General features: G+C 37.0%; 1 protein-coding gene across 1 annotated transcript; it reads right to left on the minus strand.

Moving 5' to 3' along the window:
* Positions 1-928: 928 nt before the first annotated feature.
* On the minus strand, positions 929-13,219 carry LOC110059945 (DEP domain-containing mTOR-interacting protein-like). Its single transcript, XM_020766660.2, has 8 exons — positions 12,845-13,219; positions 11,499-11,619; positions 4,414-4,592; positions 3,831-4,052; positions 3,435-3,509; positions 3,244-3,314; positions 2,138-2,242; positions 929-1,390 (listed from the first exon to the last, which is right to left on the minus strand). The coding sequence occupies exons 1-8, from the start codon at positions 13,089-13,091 to the stop codon at positions 1,253-1,255; spliced, it is 1,158 nt and encodes a 385-aa protein (XP_020622319.2). The 5' UTR covers positions 13,092-13,219; the 3' UTR covers positions 929-1,252.
* Between the last annotated feature and the right edge of the window lie 382 nt (positions 13,220-13,601).

Raw genomic sequence — 13,601 nt, forward strand, 5'->3', positions numbered from 1 at the left:
AATTCTTGTCAGCAGCCATGGCATGGTGCCTCATGTGAATCAGTCATGCAGAGAAATGACAAGACTTATTTTTGAAGTAGACTTAGGATAAACACATTGAAGATAATTTTCCTGCCCGGCACTTTGAAAAGGCTTTCTAAGGAGAACTCTCTTGATCCAAACGTTGAGGTAAGTCTGGAGAAGCAGCTTTTCTCGCTGGGGACATGCAAACCTGGTAAATATTACACAGCACTTCCGAAATCAAATATGCAAACATTTGCACCAGTTGTTTCAAAGCAAAAGTTCTAACAAATGCGAAACAAATATTTTAGCTGTCTGACTTTCGAAAGAGGTACTTTTCGCATCAATCCGTTAGGTACTTTCCAAGAAATGACTTTCAAGCAGGTTAGAAATTAGAGTCTTGGCGCTTTGTGTTAATCATTCATACAGGGGAATTAATTTTTTAACTTTGGAGAAGCATGTATAATTTTCCTGCCCTGTGAGCACTTTGAAAATATTTCCAATGCTAACAGTGTGGTATACATGTAGTTCAAAACAAACTTATTTTTTCTCTTAACCCGCCAGATTTTCAATTTGGTATTTACTATAGTAGTCGCGACCCGATGACACTTGGCCATTGCCTGCACGATCTTGGGACCGAGACTAAAAATAACTTTGACAACGTGATGTGAAGCTTAAAATAGATTGAAAAAGATTATCATAGGGCACGGGGATGTGTTCTCTCACCTCGTTTTCTCTTGTCCGCACCAAATGGAGGCTATTGTTTATATAATCTTAAAGACTGGTTTTTGACATGTTAAGGCTCAGACTGAAAAACACCAAGGTAAGGGATTTGAGAAGAAAGTTAACAAATTAGTGCACCAAAGAGTAGGATTAAAACCTGTCTAATAATACATTGTAACATTGTTATACACACAGTACACATACACTGGATTGTTATGATTTATTGATAATATATGTTCATTCATACATAAATACTTTGATATCAAGTCTCTAAAAATTGCTTTCCAAATAAAATAAAGGATCTCTTTCCTTCTTCAAAAAACATCTCATTCGTCTATCATAAATGAATTTAATCATCTATTCTGTTTATACAGACATACAATATAGTCATCATTTTTACAAAATTCTTGGTAAGATGAAACTCATTAATTTTACTTTGTTGTTTAATTTGAGCAGTTCAAATAAGGAAGCACTAAGTTAGTGTGAGTGGTGATTTCCCTACAATTTTTTCCAACAAAAGAGAGAAGAGCTACTGAGCGGCACCCTTGAAGTGAGTCATAACTACCAGGTGCACAATATTCTGCCCCCTCAAAATCTCCTGAGAGACCTGTCTGTGGTTCCAATAGAGCACATCTTTACCATTCACACTCTTTAGAAACATCCGTACCTGCATGGAAAGAATTCAAATATCCTAGTCAATCGTTGCACAGTGTATATCTCATGTTAGTATCACCCAAATAGTGGACTAATGCAAATCCTACATTTTTATTGGCTACGCTACCATAGGGCTATTAGTAATAGTCCTCGAGTAGTGAAATTGGCGCAATCAAGCATGACGCTTTCTTTCATTTTATTCCCAAATAAATATTTCTTCAACTTGCATTTACTAACTTTATTATTGCCCTTTCTGTCTGACTAGTTGGGTGATACTGAAACAAGTAGACCCTTCGCCCTCAAGGGCCATGGGTCTTATTGTTAATTATACATTCAGATTATGGGAAGAAAAGAAAAATGGTATTGCTAAGCAAAGGAAGGTGTGGTAAAGTCTGCATACGGGCAAAGCGGCCCATCTTATCTCTGGTTTTTATCTAGCATGAAGTGACTAACAGTATTTCTACTCCCCCCTGGATGAGATGGTATTTCATTGCAGGGTTACCCACTGCATTATATCCACTGATCTGGGTGGAGTCGAGAGGCACTGAGAGTAAAATGTCTTGCCTGGGAACACAACACTGTCCCTGGCCAGGCCTGGAGCTGGGACCACTTGATCTGGAGTCAAGCATGCTAATTGTGAGGCCACAGTGCCTCCCAAGCAAAAGGTAGTAGAAAAGAACAAAGTGAAGAGAGAGGGAGGGAGGGAGGCAGAATAACCTTACCAGCAGCTGCAAAGGACTGAGATGATCGCTCCACCCACCTTTAAACCAGCAGCAGCTGCTGGTCCTTTAGGATCTATTGTTTGTACGTAGACAGGACTGGAGCCCCGAACAACAAAACCAAAGCCTACTGCATCACTCTTTACCTACACAGAGACAGAACCAGAGTTAATAGCTTTAACAAATTGACGTCAGTTTTTTATGTGTCTGTCCTTGTACTGATGATGAATTGCGTCATAACATTGTTAAAGTGGCTGTGGAACCACGGGCCATCGGGAATAAATGAGGGGAGAAGATGCCATACAACTTGCCGTAAACAAAGATAAGTGAATTTTATTCAAAATGACATGAACATTGTCAATAGCTTTTCTCGCTTTTTGATTGACTATTTAGAAAGTCCATAAAATCTCTTTGGTTAAAAAGTTGACAGCTGAAAGTTGAACTTGAAAGTTTGCATAAATTAAAATTTTATCCATCTGCACTCTTACTGATAAAAAAGAGCCAATCAGCACACAAGAAATAGGACAGTTACTGTAAAAATGTTTGACTTTTATAGCACTCATTTGAAGCATGTAGATACAGCTGCCTTTTATCATTTGCCCTCAGCCTGATGGTAGCACGTTTGTTGTTGTTTATGATTAGAGACAATATAATAATTATTGTTCCTATAAAGAAAGAGAACTGGACATCTCCCTATAATATTTAGAAAATAGCTTAAAGAAAATATGTGTACTGACTGGTTAAAAATTGTGTTTATAACTTGATAGAAACACAGAACTAGCACAAACTGTTGATGTAATGATGGGGCAAGCAGAGAGAATTTATCTTTAAATGATCAAAGTAAACAAGTTGTTTACCTTTTTTGTCATGGAATTTTCTATAAAAAATGGAAAGCATGTTCTCTGTGTTTCTATCAAGTTATAGAAACACTCGCGAAAGTTGGGGAGAACTCAAAAGAGCTGTGGAAGCACCTGTATGTTGGCTCATGTTCCCACCACATTTCTCGTTCTCCCAAACTTCCACTTGTGTTTTGCAGTACAATTTTCTATTTCTTAAATGTATCTTATAATGCTTAAAATGTTCCAAAAAACAGCCATGGCAATAATAAATACAGAAGACAAATACAAGGAGGAAAATGACAACTTACAATGACATTCTTTGTGATATAAGGTCCATCTGGATCCAACAGTTCTGCTGTAGTGATTTCTCTTAAAATAACTTCAAACAACCAAATACAAAATTAAGTCACACTTACATATGTTATGGGTGAACAAAAGTTTCAGAATAGAACTATGAACAATGAGCATGAGATCAAATTATTCCATGCAATATTGATACCTGGTCTGGGTGACTGGTTGTTTGGGCTGCCACTTGATGGGAAGAAATCTGGACTATCAGGCGATCTTTGGTAATCTAAACAGTTACAAATTTACAATCACTTATATGCACCATAGTACAAGGAAATAATACATGGAACCAAGACTTGATTGGATTTGGTTTTGCTCAATTCTGATTGGTCACGCCAGGTGGTGAAAGTTCTTTAAACCAATCTCAGTTTGGTTCTACTGACTGTCAGCCAGTGAGGGTATTAGTTAATAAAATGTCTAATTCTTTAAGAACACATAATGACATTCATTTGATAATAGCTGGTCTCTGAACCCAATCTCAATTCATTTAGACATGCTTGAGAAAAAAAAGATAGTAATACTGTAAGCATTTTTTTTTTATCCTTACCAAATGGCTCTTCCAACTGAGGCCTTTCTTTTGCAAAAGGGACTGGACTGGATTTTTGTGTGTTCAGAGGCGCAGGGATATTCCTTCGTCTCAAACTCCTTGGGGAGCCTGGAAGCTTGTCATCAACAATCCCCAGTGCATCGATCATCTTTTTATTTACTTCCTTGTCAATCATAAATTGATAAAAGACATTTTCATCTCTGAAGTGAAACTCATCTGTAACTGCGTGATAAAAGAAAGTTCAGAAAACTTTAACAAATAATTTATAAGGAATCTGGCAATGATCCAAAGTCTTGGAAGGACCTCTTTAATGATCTATCAAAGTCCCTTGGCAGTTATTAGTAAGCATACTGACAAGTAATAGTAATAATAAAGATGACTTGCAATAAGATAGGTTATACCCATTTCTTCAGGCAGGAGTGCTCATTGCAATCTTCATACCATCAATTTTGTTAGTCTAGTACATGAGTTTATTCATTCAAATTGCACTTGAAATAATATTAAATAATTAACATATGATTAACCCAGCCTAAACTATGCATGTTTATACACTCTTAACTGTCAACTTCCCATCCCTGCTTACCATGCTTAATGATTCCCTGGTCTAGAAGTTCTCTTCCAAGTATCACCCCCTGCCCTCTGTCAGAAACTTCACCATTTTGTATTAGCCAGTCTACCAGCTCACGGCCTGTAAAACAGTTCCTGTACACAAAGTCATGACAAGGACGTGACTTAATCAGCTGACAATCCTCATTCTTTGCCCTGCACAAAAACAAATAATTACCAAATTATTATTCTTTGAAATCGAGAACTACTGGTTTTACCAGTAATTATGTTATCCAGCCAATAAAGTCATTATTATTATTATTATTATTATTATTATTATTATTATTACTAGTAGTAGCAGTAGCAGTGGCAGTAGCAGTAGCAGTAGTAGTAGTAGTAGTAGTAGTATCATTATTATTATTATAAATATTCTGCTGCACTGAAATTAAAAAGAATTATTGTTTTAGTATATACATACGAAGTGATGTCAAAAACAGACGAAAAGGAAACCATTAAAAGTCAATGTAATTGACCTCTCAATGTAATTGACCTATGCATGGAAAACATGCAAACAGCACTGAGCATGCGTGAAACTATTTACAGAATTTTCGAACATGGCAAATCTTGTTAACCTTTGATAAAATCCTCATCATACATACTCTAGTGAAATGGTCTTTTTACACCATTCAAATCAGCAATCTTACCAGTAATCAAAAGAACAAATTCACCATTCAATCAAAGTTATCTTTTTCACTTGAGATAAACATTGAAAGAGCAGTAGGGGAAGAATCGATCTGATTATATTTCGTATTTGCTGAAAACTGATTGTTTTCTTGCGCAACGATGTGAAGGTGCTTCATTAAAATATAGCACTTGATGCTTCTGCCGATGAACCCTGCCAGGGCTTGAAATTAACCTTTTCGTTTGGGAGCCAGCCGGCGAGTAACGGAAAAATTTTGGTCGCCAGATCGTAAATTTTGGTCGCCAACTTATCTTATATATTTTTTTTTTTTTTTTTTTTAATTTTTATTATTATTAATTATCTATTTTTTACAGCACGCATACTTACATTATTAATTACAAAAAATTACGTATAAAACTACAACAATACAGCTACTTACGCTAATTACAACTTGCTCTAATTACAATGCTTGACGAAACAACAGTATTATTTAAACCGCTTACGTTACACTACTTTTTAATCGCGGACAATTACTACAAACTTTTACTACGGTTACTAGAACTAGAGAAAACTGAAAAAAAAAAAAAAAAAAAAAAAGACAAAAAAGCGACAATTTACGGTATATTTAGCTATATTTACAGTTTAACTTGCACCTTTGCTCTGCTAGTTTCTATTTCTATTTTGTTTTTAAGGATAGCCAAGAAAGCGTCTAAGAAATAATCTTCCTCATTTTTTGAAGCGGTGTAAATATAATATTTTGCAATTATTGTACAGAGGTTTAAACCGAGACACAGAGGCACGGTGTCTGTGATGCCGTAAAGTATTTGTGCTTCAGAGAGCGTGATTACAGTATTGTTTTTTCTGTACCACCAATCAGTAAACTCTGTCCAAAACAGCTGGACGTTGGGGCAAGTTACGAAGAGATGTGTAATTGTTTGCTTTTCAGCACATAAATGACAGCGGTCGTGCTCTTTAATACCGAATTTATGTAATGCAGCATTGGTGGGTAAAATATGGTGTACAATCTTGAACTGAAACATTGAGAGTTGAATATCTTTAGTGGCCTTGAAAGGCATCATGTACGTTTGATAAATTTGCTGGTCGTTCAAATTAGCTCTTTTCAGTCTTTTTTCGGCGGTGGCAGAAACGAACTTCTTTTCAACAAGGTAGTTAGTAGCAAGTTTGCAAGAGAGCTTCTCAAGGGGAATTCTATCCATGTTTGTAGGTTCCTTCGAATGCGGCTGTAATTTGCCTTTCAAAGTTTTAATCCAGTTAGATGGAATTGCTTGGCATAAACCGTAATAGGTTAGAAAGTTAGTTTTAAGGGCAAAGTGAGAGCAGAAATCTTGGTAAGATGTAAATGTGTCACCGTTGAAGATATTTCTAATTTTTTCTACACCCGCTTCATGCCATTCTTTGTAGTACACTGAGTAGTTACCAATCCTGATGAATCTATTGTTCCAAAGAATTTCATCAAGTATTTCCTCTTCTGAGGACGGAGTAAACAAATTGATTGACTGCCAAGCCAACAAGGCTTTCTCGTAAAATTTGAGAGGAATTCTTACATTGAGATTTTTGAGATCAAAATTGCACTTAAGGAGAAATTTGCCACCACATTTTTCTAACATGGTAACAGGGATATGCGTCCAGCTCGCGGAAGGGTAACCGTTATCAAGTCTTCGGATCCAGGTCGCTTTGAGAGCGTTGTTTATTGCATCAAAATCAGGCATTCCAAGACCTCCTTTTGCTCTCGGTCCAATCATTGTGGTTTGCTTTATCTTTGGGGTTTTCTTGCGCCATACGAATTGGGATATAACTTTATTAACATTTTGAATGAAATTAGATGTAACAGGGAGGACAGCGGTGTTATAAGTAAGTTTGGAAAGGGCTAGTGCTTTTAGGATGACAATACGGCCATGTAGAGTTAAGTTCCTAGGGTACCACAGGTTAAGTAGGGAAGTCATTGAAGACAATTTCTGTTCAAAGTTCTTTTGAAAGGCAGCCTCTTCATCATAGGAGAAGTGTATACCGAGCGCAAGTATGGGATCTTTTGGCCATGTTATGTCTAGAGGTTCCTCCAAGTTGTTTTTGTTTGCGCCCAGCCACATGCCCTCTGTTTTACTTTTGTTTACTTCAAGACCTGAGCAGTTTTGAAAGGCATTGAGCAGTTGGAATAAATTTTGGGCAGATATACTATCGGAAACAAAAACAGTGGTATCGTCTGCGTATTGTGAAATTTTGAATTCTTTTCCGTAAATATTGATTCCTTGGATACCTGCATTAGACCTTATTGCGTTAGCAAGAATTTCGGCGCAGAGCACAAACAGGGAGCCAGAAAGTGGGCACCCTTGGCGAACACCTCTTTGTAGATTAAAGAAAGCGGAGGCGTAACCATTATTTGTTACACAGCTTGTACAGTCAGCGTAAAAGGTTCGAATCCACTGTTGTAACTGAGGGCCGAAATTTAAAGCCTCCAAGGTCTTAAAAAGGAAGTTCCAGTCAACGGTGTCGAAGGCTTTTTTAAAGTGAATAAAAATCGCCATGCCGGGAATGTTTTCCAGCTCAGTTATCTTCATGATGTCATTGATGAGTCTAATATTCTGTCCTATGTAGCGGCCCTTGACATAGCCAGTTTGGTCTTCATTTATTAATTTGGGAAGGACTTTAGCGATTCTGTGAGCTATTGATTTTGTTGCTATTTTATAATCAACATTAAGTAACGTTAATGATCTCCAATTTTCTAAATACAGCCGGTTCTTTCGTTTTTTTGGTATGACCTTTATTATACCTTGTCTTTGAGTGATATTTAGTTTTCCTAATTTATGGGCGTAATTAAAACTTTCTACCATTTCTTCGCCGAGTAGATGCCAGAAGTGCAAATAAAACTCAACCGAGAGGCCATCACTGCCTGGGCATTTGTTTTTGGCACACTGTTTGAGGACATTGAAACACTCGCTTTTTCGCTTATCTTATATATAACTCACACAAGAACATGATTTTATAGTTTACTTTGCATGCAAGAAAAGTCACAATTGAAGAGCGAAAACAATTAGAAACAACACCTGTAACACTTAGTTATAAAGCTACCGTTGTTCTCAAGTGATATGTCGATGACACAACACTTATATTAGACGGGTCACGTGAATCTCTCCTTTCATCCCTTGGAATGCTTGACGATTTCAGCAAAGTCTCTGGCCTCAGACTCAATGATAAGAAAACGGAAGCTCTATGGATTGGCGCAAGTATTGGAAGTGATAAAATTCTGTTATCAGGAAAAGAGCTTAAATGGCCAAAAGACAAAGTAAAATCCCTAGGTCTATGGATTTCAACAGATCCCGAACTATCTGCCTCTTTAAACTACAATGAGAAACTTGAAAAAGTGAAAGAAATCCTGAGATGCTGGAAATACCGCCGACTCACATTGTCAGGGAAAATCACTGTTATCAAATCACTAGTGGTCTCCCAATTGGTTTATCTACTCTCACCTCTTCGCTCAAACTACAGGGTTTTAAAAGAAATAAATGATTTACTCTACACTTTTTTATGGAATGGTAAAGGCGACAAGATAAAACGGAAGGTAATGATCAATGATTTCGGTGGTGGTGGCCTAAAAATGATTGATATTAGTTCCTTCAATAAATCCCTCAAAACCACATGGATTAAAAAATATTTAGATAACAACAATAAGGGAAAATGGAAAATCTTTTTTGATATAACCCTAAAAAAATATGGCTGTCAAAACTTTTTTTCCTACAACCTCAACGTTAGAGACACCTTATCGACAATAACAACTTCGGATGCCTTTTTAAAAGAACTATTAGGAATCTGGGCGGAAGTTAACTTTGAACCTGAAATAACATCGAAAGATCACTTTCTGGATCAACAACTTTGGCATAACTCCCTAATAAAGATAGCCAACAAAATTAGTTCACCAAGGGAATAACTCGGGTGAAACATCTTTTAGGACCGGACAACAACTTTCTCTCGTTAAATGATTTCCGCTGTAAGTATGAAATAGACCCTCGCCCTCTCAGCTTCTACGGATTAATATCGGCTGTAAAGTCTCTTCGGACTGATTCTAATTTTCAAGATTTACAGAACACTGACCACGAATATGAGCCACTTACAACAAGAATTTTGCAGGTCAAAAAAGCAACTACAATAATATATAAAAAACTGATTAGTAACAAGAGTTTAATCCCAGAGTCAAGTCAAAAGAAGTGGCTAGAGGATTGTGGCCTACCAATAAATGACAACATAAATTGGAATGCTGCCTATCTTTTAGCTAAAAAATGCACAAAGAGCACTAAGCTGATAGAGTTTCAGTTTAAATTCTTACATAGACGTGTACCAACCAATAACTTTTTATTTAGAATAGGTCTACAGGGCGATGAAAAGTGCAGTTTTTGTCACACCTCCTCTGAGTCAATAATTCATCTTTTTTGGTCATGCCGCCAAACATCTCACTTTTGGAATAAACTTACCGAATGGCTGAAAAACTTAAATTTACTTCCTAGAGATTATGCTTTGACAAATATTACTGCTTTGGGTCTGAGGCCAGATATCTCTCAATTTGCGCTTCTTATAAATTACTGCTTTCTCTTAGCACGATATCACATATGGCTCGCTAAAACAAAAAATGATCATCCAAATCTTACGTTTTTCATATGCACACTAAAATTACAATATGAGATAGAAACAAAAAGTGGAGACACGAAGAAATGGAAACCTCTTACAGGATATATGAGGATTTAATTAATATTTTAGATTATATTTTCTGTAGGGTTATCTATCTCCTACCCATTAATCTATTTCTAATCTCCTGTCAGATGCATAACCTACCCATTAATCTATTTCTAATCTCCTGTCAGATGCATAACTCATTTTACTTTTAATGTACCACATGTCTTTGGTCTGTTTTTTTATGTTTCTGTACTACAACCTCAAGCTGTAATGATAACTAGCTATTTTTCTTCTCAGTTTTTTTTTTTCTTTGCCCCTTGTCGTCACTGTATTTCTTAATTGTGTAAGTCGTGTAACTGTATTTGTTAGTAATGTAAGTCGTTTAGTTATTGTAATTTAAATAGTGTAAATAATTAGAGCAATATAATGTAAATAGAGTTAGTGTTGTAAGTAAAAAAAAAAAAAAAAAAACTTATCTTATATATAACTCACACAAGAACATGATTTTATAGTTTACTTTGCATGCAAGAAAAGTCACAATTGAAGAGCGAAAACAATTAGAAACAACACCTGTAACACTTAGTTATAAAGCTACCGTTGTTCTCAAGTGATATGTCTCTGGTCCGAAGGTGATGGTTGTCTCCATAGTCATTTTAAATGAAGCGAAGAATAAAATGTTTTAAGTCCGTGGTTTTCATTATGAGACAAACGTGGGTCCTTGCATATTTTCGTATTTTATTCAACAACTGATGAAGGATTTGAAGTTTGGATTAACATTTTGGCTGAATCTTCATTCCCCACGTAAAAACTCACGTAATTCCTTCAACTGATTGGTATCTGCCGCCATTTTCACGGCAAATGAAAAGCACATGGTGTTGAAGTGCGCCTGCGATCCCAGTTTCGGAAGAAGCCGCTGAAACAATATGGCGCGCCATGAACGCAGTGTCGTGAGGTAATACGTTCAAGTTTTTCGATTATCTTGTATTATTATATGGCTAGCTCCGTGAGTGGACAAGATGAATCAAATCCTGCGCTGTGATTGGCTACCTGAGCGGGCAAGATGGAGCAATCTTGCCCGCTCGGGACTACCAGCCGTGTCCCGCAAGAAAAACTTCCCAGTCTCGGTCCATAAACATGCAAAAAAAGAACTTGGTCAATATCCAGCCATCTTGACCTCACACTTGGTCAATAACCCATACATATTCAGACATTACTTTACTGGGGACGGAAAGGTGAATTGTATACCAGCTACCATATCCGCTTGATTTCCCAATATAAAGATTTAAAAACAAAAGTGGTGTCGTGGTTTTCTTTAGTTATCGGACAAAATGCGAGTCACCAACTGGCGACCAGTTCTGAAAATTTAGGATTTTGCCAAACTGTAGACTGTTTTCATGGAAACGGTCATATCCCGTGTAGTTTTTGTTTTTGAAAGCTGACAAATTCAATCAACAGGCACGGTCCAAGCACAATTTACTAACTAGCCTGCTCAAGCTGTACTGTTCCGGAATATTGTACAAAACAAATAAGGTAGCTCGTCTTGGGCCAACTGCACAAAGTTAACTCAGTCTGAAGTCAAAACCATTTGGTCGAATATTTACCGCTATTTACACAAGTAAGAGATAATAAAATACATGTATAGTTTTGAGTCCTAAATTCAGCTGTTAACTGATTACATCACTATTTAAATCAAATACACAACACTGTACTATTTGATTTAATATCATATTAAAAAAAATAACGATTAATATCATCACCTGTAGTAGATATCACAACCCCTATATATTATGGCAAGGTCAGGATTAGACACAACTGTATCATCATCTCTGCGGAACCTGTAAAACAGCATCTCATCTTTAAACTGATGATCATCACAGACTGGTAAAAAAAGGAGGAGAACAGAGGAGTCAACACCTTGGAGGAATTATGGTTTATCAGAGCAGTCAGTGTAAAATGCAGACTACAGACTGCAAACCAGGGGTAAAATGCAGAGTGAGGGTAGAATGCAGACTGCAGACTATTTGTTAATAATATTTTGTATATCATGTTGTTTCCAATATGAAGTGCGAACCATAAACAGACTAACCTAGGTATATATTCAGTCTAATCGGAGTGAAAGTCTGCACTCTGGTTAGCCTGAATAGCATTCTGGTTAGCATGAAAATCAGTGAAGTTTGCCTGAGTAATGCTCAGATTAGCCTGTTTATGGTTGCTCTTAATAATGGAAATGGTAACTTGATTCAAGTCAGCGTTGTACACTGACCGTTTATCAGACCTGGTTTTCATACAATAAAAAACTACAGGTTAACTTCAGCCTCATCATTGTTGTGAGATAAAATGACATAACAATATACTGGTTGCCTAGCCTGTAGCATCATGAAAATCAGAGGGATATCAGAAAGAAAAGATATGTCGAAGATGACGAAGATGTAAATTTTTGGAATTAGAAACCATGTTTGCCTCCATTGACTTAATTGAAACGGGAGTGGCTGTTTGGGGAAACGAAAGTTAAGCCATCAAAAACATGAGTCACATAACTGCACACAGTGCTCCCACAAATACGCTAGATAGTTTTGTGCTACCGTTGGATAGAAGCTATGTTTCTATGAATGTTTCGGTTTTCTTTTTTTCTCTAAAGTGAAAATCTTCCTAAGCTCAACAATAGCCTGACTGATCAAAGGCTAGTAAACAGAAATTAGGTTGGTAAATGTACCAGGCATAGAAATGAGGTTGTGGCACAACACTTCAAAATTTATTTTCCTCACCCGATAGCTATCGATTCACTTTATAATAATCAAGGAGCTATGTTTACCAGCACGCGTCTTTGTACCCATTCACGAACATGTACAGGTTGTAGATTGTAAAATATTTTAAAAGACCTCCTACAAGCTCCCACAATAAACTAATTAATTAACCAATTAAGAAATACTACCGTGACAAAAGAAATTATCTCAGAAGTCGATAGAATAAATTAGAGATTGTGTTTTGTAAACTAATATCAGCTCGGACTCTCAACCTGCAAGATATTACCAATTTGACACGGACTGATGCATTTGAACGGTGTAGAAGATAAGCAAAATGTCTCTGTCTTTTTTGTATTTACCGTGATGGAATATGCTGTTCTCCAAAAGAATATTCATGCACTGAATTGCTCCTCCACGGCTGTTGGCGTCGCCATTCTTAATCAACCAGTCCACAAGGTCACGGCCCACAAAACAGCAAGAGTACATACGGAGGTGATAGCGCCGGTCGCGGATCATGGCAGGATCTTGTTCAGCACGCAGTCGGTTTCTTAGGTGCTCTCCAACCAAGACAACTTGTAGCGCTTTTAAAGAGAGTTGATCTGTCATTCTCAACGAAGAAAAACCATCACTATGCGTTTCATAGCCAACCCGGCTGCGAACTGACGCGCTGTGCGCTACATTATCTAGTGTGGAGATCGGAAACCCTGCAAGTCGAAGATCTGAAAAGACAAGAGGACTGGGGAGTAGTTTGTTCATTATGTGTTCGTTTTCCCGCCAGCCGCGTGATTGATCAGATTGATTGATTGATTGATCGATCGATCGATCGATTGCTTAATTGATTGCTTGCTTAATGATTGATTATCTTATTTTGTGGAACAAAAACTATATTCCTTCGGTAGGTTCATATATCACTGAAACTGATCCAGAGTATTTCAGGCCGTGCCGAACAAATCTGGCACATGGAAACGAACTCTGTAAGGCCAAGGGAAAAGAAACACTTCCTTAAAATGTTTCGCCAAAGTTCCCGTTAATAGTAGTGAGTTCCATCGAAACAAGTGATTTTCCCTTGAATTTTCCTAGAAATAAGCTAAAAGTTATCTCGGCTAGGCTATCTTG

Source organism: Orbicella faveolata, unplaced genomic scaffold, assembly GCF_042242905.1.
Source record: "Orbicella faveolata isolate gen_17 unplaced genomic scaffold, um_ofav_v1 contig_47, whole genome shotgun sequence".
NCBI lineage: Eukaryota > Metazoa > Cnidaria > Anthozoa > Scleractinia > Merulinidae > Orbicella > Orbicella faveolata.